Source organism: Sander lucioperca, chromosome 7 (genome assembly GCF_008315115.2).
Source record: "Sander lucioperca isolate FBNREF2018 chromosome 7, SLUC_FBN_1.2, whole genome shotgun sequence".
Classification (NCBI taxonomy): Eukaryota; Metazoa; Chordata; class Actinopteri; order Perciformes; family Percidae; genus Sander; species Sander lucioperca.
In genome coordinates this window covers 39,928,129-39,947,412 of record NC_050179.1, presented here as the reverse complement: position 1 = coordinate 39,947,412, position 19,284 = coordinate 39,928,129, and the positions used below count along the sequence as shown (strand labels likewise).

The 19,284-nt window shown below is 43.1% G+C and overlaps 1 protein-coding gene across 4 annotated transcripts in view; it reads right to left on the bottom strand.

The window, feature by feature from the left end:
• LOC116040131 (septin-7-like) overlaps positions 1–19,284 on the bottom strand; it is a 58,271-nt gene that overhangs the window by 33,379 nt on the left and 5,608 nt on the right. For 2 of the 4 annotated variants that reach the window (XM_031285367.2, XM_031285369.2), the window contains exon 2: positions 15,734–15,830. In XM_031285367.2, the coding sequence (XP_031141227.1) occupies positions 15,734–15,830 (97 nt within the window). Of the gene's footprint in view, positions 1–15,733; positions 15,834–19,284 lie in introns of all 4 variants that reach the window. The other 2 variants (XM_031285366.2, XM_031285368.2) reach the window with 1 other exon arrangement.

Below are 19,284 nucleotides of genomic sequence, written 5' to 3'. Positions count from 1 at the left end.
GTCTCCCCCATGAGGAATTCTAAATGATGAACCTTCCGTGATCGCGCACACCCCCCCCCCCCCACCCCTCCTCCACGCAGTTGCTAGTATGCAAGGAGGACACGGAGGATTAAAAAAACATGCAAATAAAATACAGAGAATGTAACGGACGTTCATTAATATAAAAAAATTAAGCACTAAAGCTTTAAAGAAAATTTGGATCGTGCAATAAGGCAGGCCTGCTTGGTTCTTTCTGTGAATGATTGTAAAGATTTATATGAATATGTTTACGGCATTAACTATCTAACTGGGACATTTTGGGACCGGTTGGTGGGATTGCTGTGGACGAAGGCGATACACTGGTAAGAGCCAATGAGGTTTAACCATGTATCAGCTAATCTAAATAGCTCACGTTACTGGATTGTGTGAACACTTCATTTAATATTGTATGTGGCATTTTCTTTTGCGGGGTGCAAATGTTCCACCACAACCAGTTCCTTCCCGAGACTCTTGCAGAAGCACTGTTGCTGCGATCGGAACGTACTGCGCCCAAGACAATTGTGATTGGTTTAAAGAAATGCAAACAACCCAGAATGTATCTGTGGTGTAGCCAGACCTTACACCACAGTGCTGTGGAGATAGTTCTGGCAAAGCGAGACTAAAGCTGAACAGGTTGCACAAACACTAAAATCTAGAAACTAAGCAGCGTTTTGATCTCCATTTGTGAGAACAACAAGTAAACCAATTCTAATAACATTTTAACCAAGACATGCGGTTAGTGAATGGTTGGTTGTTATTGGCTGCACAGCTTAAGTGGAGGATTTGTAAAAAATTACAGGTTAGTTTCTCTGACAGAGAGGCCCAAAGTGTGACAGATGCTCACTGCAGTAGTCTAAAGCCTCCCTGAGGGCAGGTCCATCCCAATTAGCCTCCCTAGTTCAGCTTTAATTAAATATTGGTTCCACATGACAAGTGGAAGCGCAGTGCCAGCTCTCTGTGAATAGACTAATGAGCTGACTGTCAGTGATGGACTGCTGAGCCTTCCAGCTCATCCCTGCTGTTTCTCTTCCTCTTATTGAGACATCACTCCATCTCCCTACAGCTCTGTCACTGCTGTGTCACTCAACCTCAAACCACATTCCATTTTGTCCCATTTTGTTTCTGCGTCCCTGCTGCCCCTTGACCTTTACAATTAGTATTGTTAGTATGGGGGGGATCATTTTGCCCTATGTTAACAGAGGGTAGTGATGCTTATATATTCCTATGTTTCTTTTTTTTGTTCATTTAGTTATACAGGTGATAAACAGTTTTATGTAATTTGACAAAACACTTTGGGATATAAGGATCCCATGTTCCAGCAGTTTCAACACAGGCTTTCCAGGCTTAGTGGAACACATACAATTCAATTTTATTTATAGTATCAAATCATAACAAGAGTTATCTCAGGACACTTTACAGATAGAGTAGGTCTAGACCACACTCTATAATTTACAAAGACCCAACAATTCCAGTAATTCCCCCAAGAGCAAGCATTTAGTGGGACAGTGGCGAGGAAAAACTCCCTTTTAGGAAGAAACCTCGGAGGCAAAACAGGCAAAACCAGACTACCAAATCGGTTATTGATTGGCCCGGTGGGAGACTGCATCATATGAGGGGTTGATGTTTTTTTCTGTTGTCCATTTTGCCATTTCAGTATAATTAAACCATGAACAGAAAAAAAAACAAAAACAGAAAACGTCCAAACGCACATGTAAGCAACTGCATAGACAATCCTTATCATCAACTTTAGATTTCCCTACATTTTTTCTATCATTAAGAAAAGGATGCATACAGTATCTCCTTCTCCATCTAGCCTGTCTGTCTATGCTGCAGCCAGCCCTGCCTACATTTTTGCATATTCAATACATTTGCATATTCAGATCTGATCCCAATGTGGGCACGAAAGATAATGAAAAGGCATTTTAATACCAGGTGAATATGCAAAGACATATTGGATAGGATGTCGTTATCTAGATAGAGAGATAACATATCCAGATACAGACCAGATCAAATGTTAATACCAGGTGTAAATGGGGTGTCCTTGTCACCTTTTATGATATATCGAATTACACTGATAAAACAGCATTTATCAACTGCTTAACAACTGTGATGCAAGGGTGTTTAGACGTTTTTAAATATAGTTTCAACATACTGTATAACCATACTTAATTACTTATTTTTTTTATTTGTTTAAACAGCAAAATCAAATCAATAAAATATAAATCATACAAAACTAAAACAAGGACCCCGCACATTGCTGCTAATAATAGTGACCGGGGAAAACAATACCCTGGACCATGTTTACAGGAACATTCCAAGCAGCTAAAAAGCCCTCCCCCCCGTCCGCACTTTGGACAATAAGACCACATTTCCCTGTTTCTCCTGCCAACCTAAGGCCCTGACAAACCAAAGGTGATGGTCGGCCTTTGCTCTAAGTTGGGCCATCGGTTAGCGCCGCACTAGTTTATGCAGTGTGTCACGCACCGTCGCTACTCGTTGGTCCTCGTCTGCCTTATGTTGAACCGTCGCAACTCTGCCGTCCTTATGTTAAGACCGCTCACCGACTCTATACACGGCGTGATTGGCCTGACCAGAATTTGGTTTTCCTAACTCGCAAGCCAACGGAGAGTTGCTAGACAGACCCTGGCTGCAAATTACATTTGCTGCCGCTAGGGTGGTCTAGATTTCTAGGCTAGCAATACTTTATAATGCTATTGTGATAAGTTTATAGCAACCAGGGTAAGTAGAAATGAACTTAATGGACAGTACAACTGGTGCACCGTGAGTCGGACTGGTTTATCAATGCATTGTTGGGCAGTAGCACATTAATGTACATATTGAAAACCATGCATATTAAATATGTACACATTGAAATAGGTATAGCAAGATGGACTGTGAAAAACAGAAAAACAAACAAATAGAAACGGTCAGAGTGCGCTTCCCATGGGATTCCTGACATTCCTTCCTCTTTTTCTCCCATTCTGTCTCTCCCGCTTTCTTTCTCTCTCCCAGCTCCGAGGCAGCAGCTGGCCCCCTCACATCCTGACAGGCCTACTAACTAGCACCCAACACAAACATACAGACACAGACACAGACACACACCTAACAGGCATGTGTGAGGCCTGAACCAGAAAGTGTGAAATGAGACATCTGGGGAACATACAGACACGAGGGAGTGAACAGCAGAGAGTCACAGACGGTGGATGTGAAAAAGGTCTGTTTGCTGAACACCAGACTGCTGGAAAAGATAATTCTCCATTGTTGAGGCTAAATGGCACTGGCTGAAAACAAGGGCAAAGGTCAGTGTTTTGGCAAAGATAAGGATCTGCAAGTCCAGCATTTACTTTGGAAGAGTCACAATCCAACCTAAACTGTGTCAGCCCTCTGTGTGACTGCAGTGACCCACACAGGTTGGTTACAAGTGCCTTGGAGGGATACAACCCACTCTCCTTGTTTTTTTGGGGTTTTTTTTAAATTAGAGAGTGAGCAACCCACTGAGCCTTAGACTAAATCTGACAGAATCGGCACGTGCTGGGTCACAGTAGACATGTGCATCTCAAAATAGAGACGGAGAGAACTGGAGCAGAGCACAGAAAAAATTAGAAAGGAGAGGGAAAGACTTGCCTGCAGTGGTTTGACTGAGCATGCATGAACATGCACATGTACACGACCTCATCCACACACTCATACACAGTGACAGAGTAGCCTGTGTAGAGTGCTGTGCCCAGAGGCAATGCGGAATCATGGTGAGGTAGGTTTGTAAACAGGCTGTCCAGCAATAATGACGAGTCCTGTGCTGCTGTAACATGGACGGCTTAATACCAAACTGACCACACATCTAGGAAAATACTGAGACTTTGACATCATTCTGTAACTTTAAGGCTGGCCTGCTTAGAGACCAGGCAGTGGGGTATATGGTTAGCACAATAAATGTGTAAAAATATATATAGTATATTATAGTATAAATACATGTTTCTGTTTGCTCTATAGTGAATTTCAGCTGAAGAATGACTGACAACAATCCAAAAGGTTTCTTGCTAATCAAGGACTATAAAGAAGACCCAAAATGAAGTGCATGAATGTTGCATCATGTCCAAGAAGTGCAATAGCGAGGGAATCGAGCAGCTGTGAGTCTGAAAGGTGTTCACGTTTGAGAATTCTGTTGTCTTCAAGGTGACATGGGAACAGCTTTCTGCAAAATGACACAAGTACCAACTTGTCATTCTTGGATTTAGAGTATGGCAGTTTAAAAACTGCACAGCCTGCAAGAATAACCAGCCAATGATGCACTTTATGGCCTTAAAGCACAGCTGTGTGTAGCCTAATGGATTATACAGGGTGTGGACACAATAAAAGCAACATCTGTAGAATGTAACACAGTGTAATGTCCCATTCATTCATCTATTTTCCACTGCTTATCGGGTTTGAGTCGCAATGGCTAAGGAAAGTAGCCTGCATGTCCCTCTTTGTAGCCACTTCCTCCAACTCCTCCAGGGAGATCAATCAATTTTATTTGTCACATGAAATCATATGAGTTGCAATTCTAGTGAAATGTTGTGAAATGCTATCCTATCAGCTCCTTAAATTTGTGAATGATTCACCATTAAGCAGAATGTGTCTGTCAGATCGGCACCGACACTCCAGGATCCAGCCAAGGCTTATCAAAAGGACACCACAGCCCCCAACATCCCGCTGGAAACCGACTGAGGCCAACCAGCTCACCGTCTGGCGCCTACACACTGGCTAGCATCACGCCCAGCAGAGAAGTAGCAGTCGGTGTGTCAATTCCTCTGTGCTTGCCTCGGTAGCCCTGGCAGCTGCGATGTAGAGATGGATGCAGAGATGGTCTTGCTTGTCCATGTAGTCCGGATCATAGCCATAGGTCGTAGCTGACAGCAATCTTCACCTTATCCTCTGTGTTTACTCTGTTGTTTACATTTGAAAACTATGAGCGGCCAGGCTAGCAGAGATCATTGACTTTAATGCATCAAGATATGCATCTATTACCAAAAAATCCACATACACCTCCTGTGATCCGCAGCGATGGAAACAGGACACCCGGCTAGATACGTAAATTAACAGCCCTTTTCCGGCGCGTTGGCTCCGTCGGTAACTTAAGATAACTTAAGATATCAAATGAATGTGCACTGTATGTAGTAAGCTCTGGCTGTGGCTAGTGTGTTTGAGAGCTTCACAAGCTTCTCTGTCAGGTTAACAGCAGTTTGTTCTTTTCGTTGTAACAGGTCACTCTAAATTATGAAACACTGACTGTAGCTAGGTGAAGTTATTATTCCTCATTTTGAGCCTTTATGATGAAATGAGAGTTGGGAATAGGAGGTACTTTATACATACACATGGGTCAACACATTGAAGAAGTGTGTGACCATGAGTGAATGTGTGTGCTTGGTGTGTATTAACACATCTGGTTAAGCCAGCAGATTAACTAGACCAAAGCCTTCCTTCACTCACTCCCTTCTGCGCGGTCAGTAGGCAAGGCGGTCAATCCTTAAGCCTGTCAGACCGTCTTATCTGGAATCACATAGACATTGCACAATGTTATCACGCGCACGCGCACACGCATGCGCACACGCACACGCACACGCACACGCACACACACACACACACACACACACACACACACACACACACACACACACACACACACACACACACACACCAACAACAACAACAGGATAGACAGTAGGACAGGCAAGTCTACAGTCTTTCAATCACACACGGATCAGTGAGGCAGATAAACAGATAGCGACTTAGTAGGCCGACTACTACTGGACTGTAAAAGAGATTCAAGCTCATCCAGCACTTTACATCCTTCTTTATTCACAGGTTCATAGTGTATGAAGGTCCTGTTGTGCTTATTAAACACTAACTAAAACACAAAATCTAATGAAAGAATGAACACACAGAAAACAGAAATACATATTATTTTAAGCATGTTGTACTAATGGTGACACCACAAACTAGAAAGCATCTTTTAAATGGTATCACACCAGCCGCGATGCCAAATCAGGCCAGGGGCATAGAGTGGAGGGGGCAATGGCCCCTAAACTACTTCCTATCCCCCTGCTTCCACCGCCATGCTCCGACCACACTTGAACTTTGGCCTTTATTTCTTATTTCTCATCTTATCTACACACCTGTTAAGTTTTGCGACTGCATTTCGCACGGTTGTAACACTATCACAGTAGTCTTGCATTGCCAGACCTTCCTCCACGGTGCTGCAGTCTGGCTAGTCCACACAGCATTCTGGGATGGGAGAAATACGTGCTCTGGTTTATTGGCATGTCTTTAAACCAATCACAATCGTCTTGGGCGCCGGACGGAGCCACAGTGCCTCTGCTAAATAGTCTCAGGAAGGAACTTGTTTTGGTGGAACATGTGTACGTTCAAAAGTAGTTTTAGTCGTGCAACAGAAAACTCAGATTGGACAGATAGTCTAGCTAGCTGTCTGGATTTACCCTGCAGAGATCTGAGGAGCAGTTAACCATAGTCCTCATAAATCCACCAGAGTTTAAAGCGGAAGGTATCAGATATCCGGCGGAATATCCGGCGGAATTTCCGGCGGCAACGGAGCAATCCCGGAAGTGGAACGTCGTGGATATAGACTACTATCACAGTGGCAAAATCAGTCCACAGTACTTAAACCACCTCTGTTGTAGTTCCCACTACAGTAGGTGTCTCCAGGAACTTTTTTTTCTACAGTAGCGCAGACACCAGATGAACCAAGGGATGCAATTCTTCTGGACCTGACGGGGGCAGCAGACACACTTACAAGTGTTCTAGTCTGACGCTAAATGCGGAAGAATAAGAACACCTCCTTGCCCTGTGATGGCTTGACCGCAGTAAGCCTCTGGCTTTACCATATGTTACAGCAATGGCTTTCACGAATTCACCTGGAACTCCCAAACAGTGAGTAGGTCCGTTTCTCTCTACCGTTGTTTTTTTTTATACATAGAGCCTAATGTTAGCTTTGATAGCTGACAATAGCTAACGTTGGCGTTTGTTCCAGCTGACCTCTGCATAACATCAGTTCTATGTGAAAGAACTGACGACATAACGTAGGCTAGGTAGCTAAGTTAATCATAAGTTAACAGGGGGTTGACCACACAGCTAACAAGCTTACAATGTGTAGGGTGAAAGAAGCACAACACACACCAGCAACATTCAGAGTGAGTCAGCATACGCTCTTTTTTTTTTTTTAAGATTATTTTTTTGGGCATTTTAGGCCTTTTGTATAGGACAGTTTAGATTTGAAAGGGGAGAGAGAGGGGGTTAATGACATGCAGCAAAGGGCCGCAGGTCGGAGTCAAACCCGCGGTCGCTGCGTTGAGGAGTAAACCTCTATATATGGGCGCCCGCGCTACCAGGTGAGCTTACCAGGCACCCGGCATACGCTCTTTTGTCATTGAGACCAACTAATAAAAATCTGAAAAAATAGCTATGTGGACACAGGCCCTAAGACTAGACAAGCAATATATAAATGCAGTCCATTTAAATCATGAATTTGTCTGGACATTCAATGCCAGCTTTTGGTACTTAGCAATTTCACACTCAATGCTATGGAGACAATTTGGTTGGTACCAAAAAAGAAGTGATGTTTGATACCCAGCACTTGTTAGTTGTAGTCCTACTTTGATCCAGCTGACGTGTCAGAGGATAAGCCACTCTGATGGAGAAGGTAATTCTTGGGGAAACTTAGGGAATGCTGAATAAATTAAATAATCAAAAGGCAGTAAACTTGTATCAATTCAACTCTGATGCAATGTCCCGCATGCAACTCGCAGCTCTGCTTGCAAGGTCAAACTCATAAAGAGCTTCTGATGTGCTCTCCTCCTGAGTTGCTTTAGGAAAGCAGAGGCAGCAGTACTGTGAAGTACTGGCCTTGATACACTTGAGAAGCAGCATGAAACAGGCATCACTTCCCCTCTCCCCCCAGCTCCCTTCAGTTCGGATCTGACACTCAGCTCTGTTCAGCTTTCTACACTGGCGCTGGATCTTGCTAATCTTTCCAGGAGTTTTATTCAATCTGCCAGCTAGACAAAAGGGACAGGAAGCTGCTTTTTGCCCCCTCAGAGAGAGGCAGATTGAGCGGGAAAAGAAGAAAAGAGAGGCTTAAGACGAAAAACCATCAGAAGAGCAGTTTCTGGTGAAGTTCCTTCTGAGAGAAAGACTGACTGAAGGCAGAAAAACTAGAGCTGCATCCTGGTGAGCCCAGAGCTTCACATGGGCATGACGAGCACCTATACAAAACACACAATACCACCATTCTTGTCTCACTTTGCCAGACCTTCCTCCACAGCGCTGCAAAGTAAGGTCTAGCTAGTCCACACAGCATTTTGGGATAGTGCTCTGGCTTATTGGCGTTTCTTTAAACCAATCACAATCATCTTGGGTAGCGGTAAGCACCCTACGGACAAACGGTGCCTCTGCAAAAAGCCTCAGGAAGGAACTTGTTTTGGTGGAACATGTGTACGTTCAAAAGTATTTTTAGTCGTGCAACAGAAAACTCTGATTGGACAGATAGTCTAGCTAGCTGTCTGGATTTACCCTGCAGAGATCTGAGGAGCAGTTAACCATAGTCCTCACAAATCCACCGGAGGTTAGAACGCCAACACAGAGACAGAGGAAGGGGACGGACATCTGGGCCGAGAATGAGGGACATCCGGCGGAACCTCCGGCGGCACCTGAACAATCCAGTAAATGAAACATCGTCGATACAGACTACCACCATTCTGACTGCCATACCAATAATTGGTTTAAAAGCTAAGATTTAGCAGTGAAAACGGATACAGGGGAATCTTGCCACATAAAGCCTTGTAAATGAACAGTAAACAATGTTGCTCTCTTCGGATGATGAGAGAGGGCCAGCCCACTTTTGGATACAAAATACAATGATGGGTGAGAAACCCATAACCAGTAATAAAACGCAAAGCGCTGTGATATACCGCATCAAGTGGCTTCAATGTGGCAGATGAAGCATGCATGTAAAGAATGTCCCCATAATCAAAAACAGACATTTTCTACTGAAAATTGAAAAACAAGACTTATTTCTGTACAGAAAAACAATTTTTGCTAAGTAACCTGCAGGCTTCTGCCCAGTGATCTTAGACTCTTATACTTATAATCTTATACACCATCTGCCTGCTCCACAACTACAATACTGGGCCTCTGAGTCGAGCCGAGCCTTCACACTTCACTACAATGCCAAGTTCAGCAGTACTGAGGCCAGCCTTCAATCTTTACTTTCACAGTCTGCCTAATGCTGTAGGTCCAGCTGGCTGCTTCTCAAATAAAAAAAACAAAACAATCAGCTCTCTTGCCTCTGCCTAACACTGGTATTTCCTATTTTTCTCTGTCACTTCTCCATTACATTGGCTTGTGATCATGGTCATATGTATGAAGTTTGTAGTCCTCATTTTTGGTTGATTCTACGTTTAATGACGCAGGAATTGGGAGTTTATTGTACCTTTTGCCAAAGTTACACAGTATAAGTCTATGGTGAATGCCTAACATTGACATTTCACCATACAACACTGTATACAGAGGGTACATGACTTCTACTAGATGCATGGATTAGAATGATGTTGCATACATTGCTAAAGCTGCACAAGCCAATCTCACACTTAAGTAGCTCTCCAAACTTTATTGGACCTTTTAGCCTCTATGTTCAAACTCGCTGTATGTGCGCATGAGTATTTCCGCCAAACTGTTTGTTTGTGGTTGTTACCATGGTGAATCATAGTATCATTGCTCCATTCATGCTGCCTTTTTATTGTGGTGGTGCACGCGCTTAATTCTGAGTCAACCTACTCCGAGTTGATTGAACCAACTCAAATCAGCTGTTCTGGAACCGAAAACTCAGAGTTCCCATCTCAGGGTAAATCAACTCAGAGATCAGGGTTAGACTCCGAGTTTGATAAACCTCCTTCCTGAAATGGGCCCCAGGTTCATTCATACTTGAGCCAACATCCTGCGGCTCACGTCCCAAATCAAGTCGTCCAAAGCACACAGATGTGTTATTTTGCGACCTGGGGCCACAGAGACAACTCCCCTACAAACTGTGGGAATCAAGAAATATTTTCACATGCTCCCTCTCCGTCACTATGAGATAAAGTCAAAGTCACAGTTGATATCTCATCTTTGTCATGGAGAAAAATAGTCCGTGAACAATGTCTTTCGTCACAGCTTTCATTCATCATAGCATCACAGCTATGATGAATTCAGAAAGCATTCAGTGGTGGGACAAACTAGCCCCAGCTGAGAAAACCTCCCTCTGATCCTCTTCTTTAACTGTCCGCTGTGTGCAGGATATTTCCTGCATAGAGACATTTTTGGGGCCCCCCAAAGAGGTTTTAGAATTGAGATTAAAAAAAAAAAATAGCACTTCAAATCTTCTCCAAATGGGTTTAATTGCAATTTATCAAACAACCGTTCAACAAGAACATAAACTTGAATATGAGTGCTAATCTGGCTTACTGCCCAGAGTCTGGCTGGACTTTAAAGCTATAGTGTGTAGTTTCTGTCTCCCCCATAAGGAATTCTAAATGATGAAAGTAACATAGACTCATTGCCTTTACTGTACACGGACCAATCATGCTTACTTTCGTGTGTAGTCACCCCAAGGTTATTATAGTTTTGCATTTTTCATTAGTTTTTATTTTTATTTCGTTTTGACTTTTTGTTTTCAAATTCAGTTTAGTTTTAATTAGTTTTTATAGTGGGTTTGCTAGTTTAGTTTAGTTTTTATTTTTTGAAAATGCTTAGTTTTAGTTTAGTTTTAGTCTTTTTTTGTGATATGGGTTATATGTCTGGGGATTCAAAAAGGTCAGAAAAAGTATTGTGTAATAATACCTCAACAAAAACATCATACAATTTTAGAAATATGTATTCACAATGTATTCAACAATAACACCAGTAAATAAAATGTAGCCTACATATGGTCATAAATATGTAAACAGTCTACACAAGACGCAGTATGTGCAAAATGTACAAGTGACGTGTTCCAGGAAAAAAACCTAAATAGCCAACAGACTAAAGAAGACATGCATCCATGCCCTGTACCCATACATCCATACCCTGTATCCATACATCCATGCCCTGTACCCATACATCCATACCCTGTATCCATACATCCATGCCCTGTATCCATACATCCATACCCTGTACCCATACATCCATGCCCTGTATCCATACATCCATGCCCTGTATCCATACATCCATGCCCTGTATCCATACATCCATGCCCTGTATCCATACATCCATGCCCTGTATCCATACATCCATGCCTGTAACGTTACCGGGGTTAGCTTCTGTTTCAGGGAAAGGGGGCTTTGCGTTCTTCTTTACCTTGTTAAGGTAAGCTAGGTTAGCCTCCTAGCTTGTGTGCGCTTCTCAAATGTACTTTCCAATTCGTGGGATTTTTCCCTGTAATAAATTGACAACATATTTTACCACCTTCCACTGCAAGACGCTTTTATCTGATACAGTCATAATCAAATAGGACTGCCGCTTTCTTCCGACTTTCGGTACCGCTATGACAGCACGGAGCCACGGACATGTTGTGTTCAATTTGACGTGGAATGTCGGAATTTCTGGATTCCCAGTCGGAAACTATACATGTCTACGGGAAATGTCATGGTCGGAGAGATATAACGTGATTTGCTCTATGAAAGATCGACAAAGACGAAAACTAAGGACATTTACTCGATAATTTTATTTTAGTTAGTTTTGCAAACAGACATTACAGTTTTAGTTTAGTTATCGTTTTTTGTAATGCCTCGTTTTTATTTTTATTTCAGTTAACGACAATGTTTTTTCCCACCTAGTTTTCATTATTTCGTTCGTTTTCGTTAACGATTATAACCTTGAGTCACCCCGACCCCCAAAGGCTCATTTTGTGTGTAGCGTTGAACAAACTGCTATGCTCTTCACATTTGTGTGTGAAATTTGGATCAGCTGGGGTTTGCGGGGTTTGCGGGGCTGGGAGCCAAAAAGCTGGGGCGAGAGACAGAGGGGCCCATATGTGAGAGGGCCTGAAACAGGATCTAATTGATTGCGGAGCTCTCTCTGGTTCTCACCCAAGACATCACTCTGCTGTCTCTGTGTCCCTCCTGCGTCTCTTCCACAGTGGCTGTTTACTAAACAGGAAGCTAAAAACCCCAGGCTGAAATAATAAAGGTTGGACGCCTCTTTGTGTTAATGTCTTTCTCTGTCCACTGAACTGATTTAGGGTCACTACAAGATTCACAGAGTTAGCTTTATGACATTTTAAAACATTTTAAGGCTAGCTGGAAGAGAGTTTAAGACTGACGTAGAAACCTAAAATAACCTGCCAAAACAACTGCCAAATCCAGAATATCTCTGAGGGAGCAGAAATGATGAAAGGCAGAAAGAAAGAGAAGCACAATAGGAAATTATTTTTTAAGGGTCCAACTGAGTAAAGTAACACGGACAGGATATATTTAGAGTTTTCAAGCTTTAGTTTAGTTAGGGTTTTAAAGGAATAGTTCAATATGCCTATTTGCTTTTGTTGCGAGAGTGAGATGAGAACCAATCAATCTCATGCCCGTGCTTTAAGTACAGAGCTAGAGTCAAGAAAAGCTTAAACACTGAAAGCAGGGGAGACTGTTTTTGCTGAGTCCAAAGTTGCAAAAATACACCTACCAAAACCTCTAATTGTGCATCTTGTAAATTGAACCCACCGTGAGGAGACAATCGCTCAATCCACCTTTAAGTAGAAAATATGGCAATAATTGCAGAATTACAAGGTAGGGAATTACATTTTTGTCATTTAATATGAAGTATCTGCAAACATAGTACTCAATATTTCACTTTTTGTTAATAATAGATTGTGCACATTTTCCCTGTACAATGCATATGTGTTCATTACTGGTTACAGGCCCCATTCACACAGAGCCTGGTTAAATATGTCAACAGAAAGCCGAAGTGAAACCCTAACCCTAACCTTCTGGTTTCTGTTCCAGTGGTAAGACAACCTCATTCTAAATCCCATTAACATTTCTAACTATACTAATAACCAAAAATCCAGCCTCGGAACAGAATGTGTCTCAACAGTATGTCAAGTGGCTGGCTCCATATGTTTAAATAAGGACGGCAGTTTGAAAAAGGATCTAATATTGTTGTTTCAACATTTGTTTTTAACGTGCATTTAATGAACACCGTTTCCCATAAGCCCTAGACCAGAGATCTTGAACAGGGGTTCAATTATTGTTTGATAGTTAAAAAAAATGAACATGTTATTAACATGAATCCAACATATTATTTGTAAAGATAAATCTTTCTTTAAATGTACACAACATTGACGATAGGCTTAGGCCTGTAGGTAAGGTAGTCATCCACAGAAACAGTTACTGTTCCACATTTCAACATTAAAACATGATGTATAAATATATGAATATGTCAACAATTCTTTTAATAGCTTAGTATTGTATGCACCATAAAAAGGTATGTATAAAGGCTTTAGGCCACACTACACGTTATTGTAGGCCCACTTTAATATGCAGCTCAATTTAATACAATATATGTAGCAAGGGGTCCCTGCTCCGTCTCTTTTTCAGCTGAGGGGTCCTTGACCTAAAAACGCTGAAGACCCCTGACTAAAGACCCCTGACTAAAGACCCCTGACTAAAGACCCCTGCCCTAGACCGCTGCAGGCTAAACGTCACAATGTCTCATTTGAATCTCTGCAGCAGCTCCGTGCAGCCTTGCGTCTCAGCTGCGTCTTACAGGCTTAAACTGGATTCCACCAGGCGCAGCTGCGCTGCATATCGACAGCGAAACCGGATACATACTCCCCGCATGCGTATGTATGTGTGTGTGTGTGTGTTAGAGGAGACAAAATGTGACAGTAAATGACAGTAAAGACTCTCACACTGAGCTGAAATGGAAACACGGCATGCGCTGCGACACACGTCAATTTGAATTAAAGGCAGTCATTTTTAAGGATCTGTTATTCTTCACAACATCGTAGTGAAAGAGTGCTCTGTTTATTTGAATGTGAATAATCATGGTAAATAATCGTGATCTCAATATTGACCAAAATAACCATAATTATCATTTTGGCCATGATCGTGCAGCTTTAGCCAGAAGAAGACAATGCTTTCCACAATGCCAGATGCTCTCCCAATCGTTATTCGTTCATACACTTAGGCAGTGATTAAAAAACACTTAGGCGCTCCCTCCAGCACCAAACAGGAAGCAGCAACAGCTAGAGCCAGTGTTGTTAATTGTTGCTATGGATCCTCACTAAGCTAAACACTAAAGAGGGAAAGTTGTAGATTTTCAACCCTTCTGAAGCGAGTCATCCAACGGGAGATTTACCGGTGGATAAACACAGACCTCAGGGTACTGGAGACATTCATCTGCATGTACAGCAGAACAGAACATCTGCTGACTTTACCTTAAGTTACCAGCTAACACTAGCGGTGCAATGTGTGACCCTGCAAGATCCCCAGTCTTTACATGTTATGACAGTCTTTAACGATAGATGTGGGATGATTGTCTTTAGATGTGAGATGGTGTCTAGTCATACACTAGTCTTCTAGTGTCTGGTAGGCATAAGACGTAAAATGGAAGGGAAAACCCTGCTATACAAAACTACTTATGCATGTGTTAGTGTGGTATGTCCATAAAGAAAGCCAAACGCATGGTCCCTCCACGCCTCTGTCCACTTCCTTCCTTCTGTAATGCTGTTAGCCACATTTTGTGACCAGGTTCATTCATACTTGAGCCAACATCCTGCGGCTCACGTCCCAAATCAAGTCGTCCAAAGCACACAGATGTGTTATTTTGCGACCTGGGGCCACAGAGACAACTCCCCTACAAACTGTGGGAATCTAGCTTTGACAAGAAATATTTTCACATGCTCCCTCTCCGTCACTGAACAACACTGTAGATCACATGTGTCAAACTCAAGGCCCGGCGGCCAAATCAGGCCCCTCACAAATTTTGATCCGGCCCGCATATTAGGTTCACAATAAATCGGAAACTGTTTTTCAAACTTACAACAGAATTTGTAAGATTTTCCCACACTGAGATTTAAAATCCCCACAGAACCGGTGAGTTTGCATATTCAGGCTGTGAAACAGGTTGCTGTGAGTTGGCTGTGTGGTAGCCGGCTTTTAAAAATGTAATCATTGTTTTGGTTGATTAGCTAAACTATGATGGCTAAGGAACTATTTTGCTGACTTTTTTAGGACTTTATGTCGACCAAACTGTAAGTGAGAAGATGCAATAATACAGTCAAAGTTATTTTACTTTTTCGATTAAATAAAAGCATGTCAATAAAACTATTAATGTTTGGCCCTTGATGTGATTTTCATTTTTCAGTGTGGCCCTTAGTGAAACGGAGTTCGACACCCCTGCTGTAGATGTTCTCAAAGCCAGGCCACACAGGGGACCGCCGTCCTGCAGAAACGGCTTTTTAAATTGTCAACTCGTCATCCTGAGCAGCTGAGTGCGCTGGATGCCACACATGCTTTGTCTCCTTTGAACCTGCGCCGATGACACACATTCACACAAAAATGAAAACACTAAGACGAGCAGACGCAGACGGATGGGCAGGTGTGCATACATACTGTAAGTTTGGCTTGGGCGCACAAACACTCTCACATGAACAGAAGAAAACACACACATTCACTACTCAGTCATGAGTCAGATGTAGAGGTTTCCAACTTACCGACAACCATTAAAGTAAACTCGAACCCTCTTTTGACAGACTTCCGATACACCTGGTTGGGGAGATTGGCGAAGCCCACGTAGCCCTCCAGGTTACGCTGCTGAAGGAAAACACACACACATACACACTTTCTGTTAATGCAGGAATCACACACAGTATGAATAATTAAAACATACACATAAGCGTCATTCAAAATTTTGTTGTGCAATTAATTGTCTCAGAAGTCATTGCAATTAACAATTTAATTGTCGCTTTCGGTCAAATAAAATAAATCATTTATTTATTACTTTTGTAAATAAATTAAAGTTTTTAATGAATCCCAGGATTATTGTTACAGGCCTACATACACACTCTCTTAAACTCTGACATTTGTATTATTTAACATAGAATATAGGCCCGCAACAGAATAAGCTTTTGGCAAAAGATGAGCAACACACAGATGCATGCATGCAACGCACACAGAATCTCTGTTGCTATGGCAGCGATGTTACTAGGGACACGTGCTGCGTCTCTGATGCATTCAAACCTGAAAGGTAGAGGAGGTAGAGGAGGTTAACAGTGACAAATTTCAAATTAGAAATGAGTCAAGTTATTGGCTGCATTTGATGCAGGACGTTTTACATCCAATCACAGTAATGATGTTAACACATACAATTACACAATGCAGAGGCAATTTAGTTTATCCCTGCAGTGGGGGGGTCTTGATAAAATCCAGAATCCTCTTTTTTTTTGGATATCCTAATATGACAAGTATTGTCTTTTCCCGGTTTTAAAGGCTGCATTACAGTAAAGTGATGTACTTTTCTGAACTAACCAGACTTACTACAGTAACTGTTCTATTATTCGCCTTTACCCACTTAATCATTGTATCCACATTATTGGGAATTATTTATCAAAACTCTCATTGTGTAAATATTTTGTTAAAGCACCAATAGTCAACCCTACAATATAGACATCGATGTATTTGGGCAAAAAATATGGTGATATTTGATTTTCTCCATATGGCCCAGTTCTAGTCCACATTCATTATAGGAGTGCTTAGATTGCATTTGGGGACGGTTCCGGGAGGATGGTGAAAAAAGTACTGGGACCCACTCAAATGACCACCTGTGGCTCCCGGGGACTCTGTCCATTGAAAACCTATCAACATCACTGCTATGGTATTATACTTGTGTGTAAACAAATATGCAGTAGATTTGGAGCTGCACACAGTCATGGTGTGCACACAAAGTGAGAAGAATCTTGTTTTTTTGTGAACCTGCAATTAGTATTCCTGTGTCCTGCAGTGGCAGAGCCCCTTTGAAGTGAAGTGCAGCTGGGATGAACACAAATCTGGAAAAAAGGGCTGTTTTAAGGGGAAAAGAGAGGTGAGAGGGTGCAGGCACACAGAGAGAAATAACAGGCTTTCTCCGAGGAGGATGGAAAGAGGAAGTGGGGTCTACCCTGCCAAAGTCCATCAAACAAGTAAACTAAAACAGAACAGTCATATAAGCCAATAAATAAAGCCAATCAGTTCCTCAAAGCAGAAATGCAGAAGTATATCCCTCTGTGGAGAAAGACAAGGCAACACAAACAAACAAATCCAATCTCGCTACGCGTTGAACATGTCCATCCTGTTCCTCATGTAGCAAAGTGGTAAAGGCTGTGGATCTATGGATCGTAATCACGGTTTCTTTGTTTAAACGCAAATAGTTGCTGACATTAGCTAAGGTCCTAAGGGGTATGACTGACAGGGTTTCTACAGGTTTCACCAAGTCAAATTTAAGACTTTTTAAGACCATTATGAATGACATTTAAGACCTTTATGAAGACATAAAAGTACTACGAAATGCAGAGTCACAAAATTATTTGCAAAGTAAATAAATTTGAATAAAAGCGAAACGGAGTAATAATAGTTGGTAAATATACAGTGAATTATATTTGGACTAGCAAAAGAAAGAACTACAACTATAAATACTACTAAAAAAAAAACAAAGCACTGCGGAAGCATCAGAGGTAGCGTTTCATGGACGTAGGAAAATTAAGACCTGTGTAAAATTATTTAAGACCTAGAACACAATGGGTGGCAGTGAAGGTCAGGGGCCTCGACGGACCAGACCCGGGCAGCAGATGCTGGCTCTGGGGACGTGGAACGTCACCTCTCTGTGGGGGAAGGAACCGGGAGGTGGAGCGCTACCAGTTGGATCTGGTGGGGCTTACCTCTACGCACAGTCTCGGTTCTGGAACCATACTCCTGGATAGGGGTTGGACTCTTTTCTTCTCCGGAGTTGCCCAGGGTGTGAGGCGCCGGGCGGGTGTGGGGATACTCACAAGTCCCCGGCTGAGCGCCACTACGTTGGAGTTTACCCCGGTGGACGAGAGGGTCGCCTCCCTACGCCTGCGGGTTGTGGGGGGGAAAACTCTGACTGTTGTTTGTGCGTATGCACCAAACAAGAGCTCGGAGTATTCGGCCTTCTTGGAGACCCTGAATGGAGTCCTGTATGGGGCTCCAGTAGGGGACTCCATAGTTCTGCTGGGGGACTTCAACGCGCACGTGGGCAATGATGGAGACACATGGAGAGGCGTGATTGGGAGGAACGGCCTCCCTGATCTAAACCAGAGTGGTTGTTTGTTGTTGGACTTCTGTGCTAGTCATGGATTGTCTATAACGAACACCATGTTCGAACATAGGGATGCTCATAAGTGTACTTGGTACCAGAGCACCCTAGGCCAAAGGTCAATGATCGATTTTATAATCGTTTCATCTGATCTGAGGCCGTATGTTTTGGACACTCGGGTGAAGAGAGGGGCAGAGCTGTCAACTGATCACCATCTGGTGGTGAGTTGGGTCAGAGGGTGGGGGAAGACTCTGGACAGACCTGGTAAACCCAAACGGGTAGTGCGGGTGAACTGGGAACGTCTGGAGGAGGCCCCTGTCCGACAGACTTTCAACTCACACCTCCGGCGGAGCTTTTCGTGCATCCCTGTGGAGGCTGGGGGCATTGAACCCGAGTGGACAATGTTCAAAGTTTCCATTGCTGAAGCTGCGGCGGGGAGCTGTGGTCTTAGGGTCTTAGGTGCCTCAAGGGGCGGCAACCCACGAACACCGTGGTAGACACCGGTGGTCAGGGAAGCCGTCCGACTGAAGAAGGAGTCTTTCTGGGATATGTTATCCCAGGGGACTCCGGAGGCAGTTGCAAGGTACCAAAGGGCCCGAAGGGCTGCAGCCTCTGCCGTGAAAGAGGCAAAGCAGCGGGTGTGGGAGAAGTTCGGAGAAGACATGGAGAAGGACTTTCGGTCGGCACCAAGGTGCTTCTGGAAAACCATTCGCCACCTCAGGAGGGGGAAGCGGGGAACCATCCAAGCTGTGTACAGTAAGGATGGGATGCTGCTGACCTCAACTGAGGAGGTAATAGGGCGGTGGAAGGAGCACTTTGAGGAACTCCTAAATCCGACTAATACGCCCTCTATGGTAGAGGCAGAGCTGGAGGATGATGGGGGATTGTCGTCAATTTCCCTGGTGGAAGTTGCTGAGGTAGTTAAACAACTCCACAGTGGCAAAGCCCCAGGGA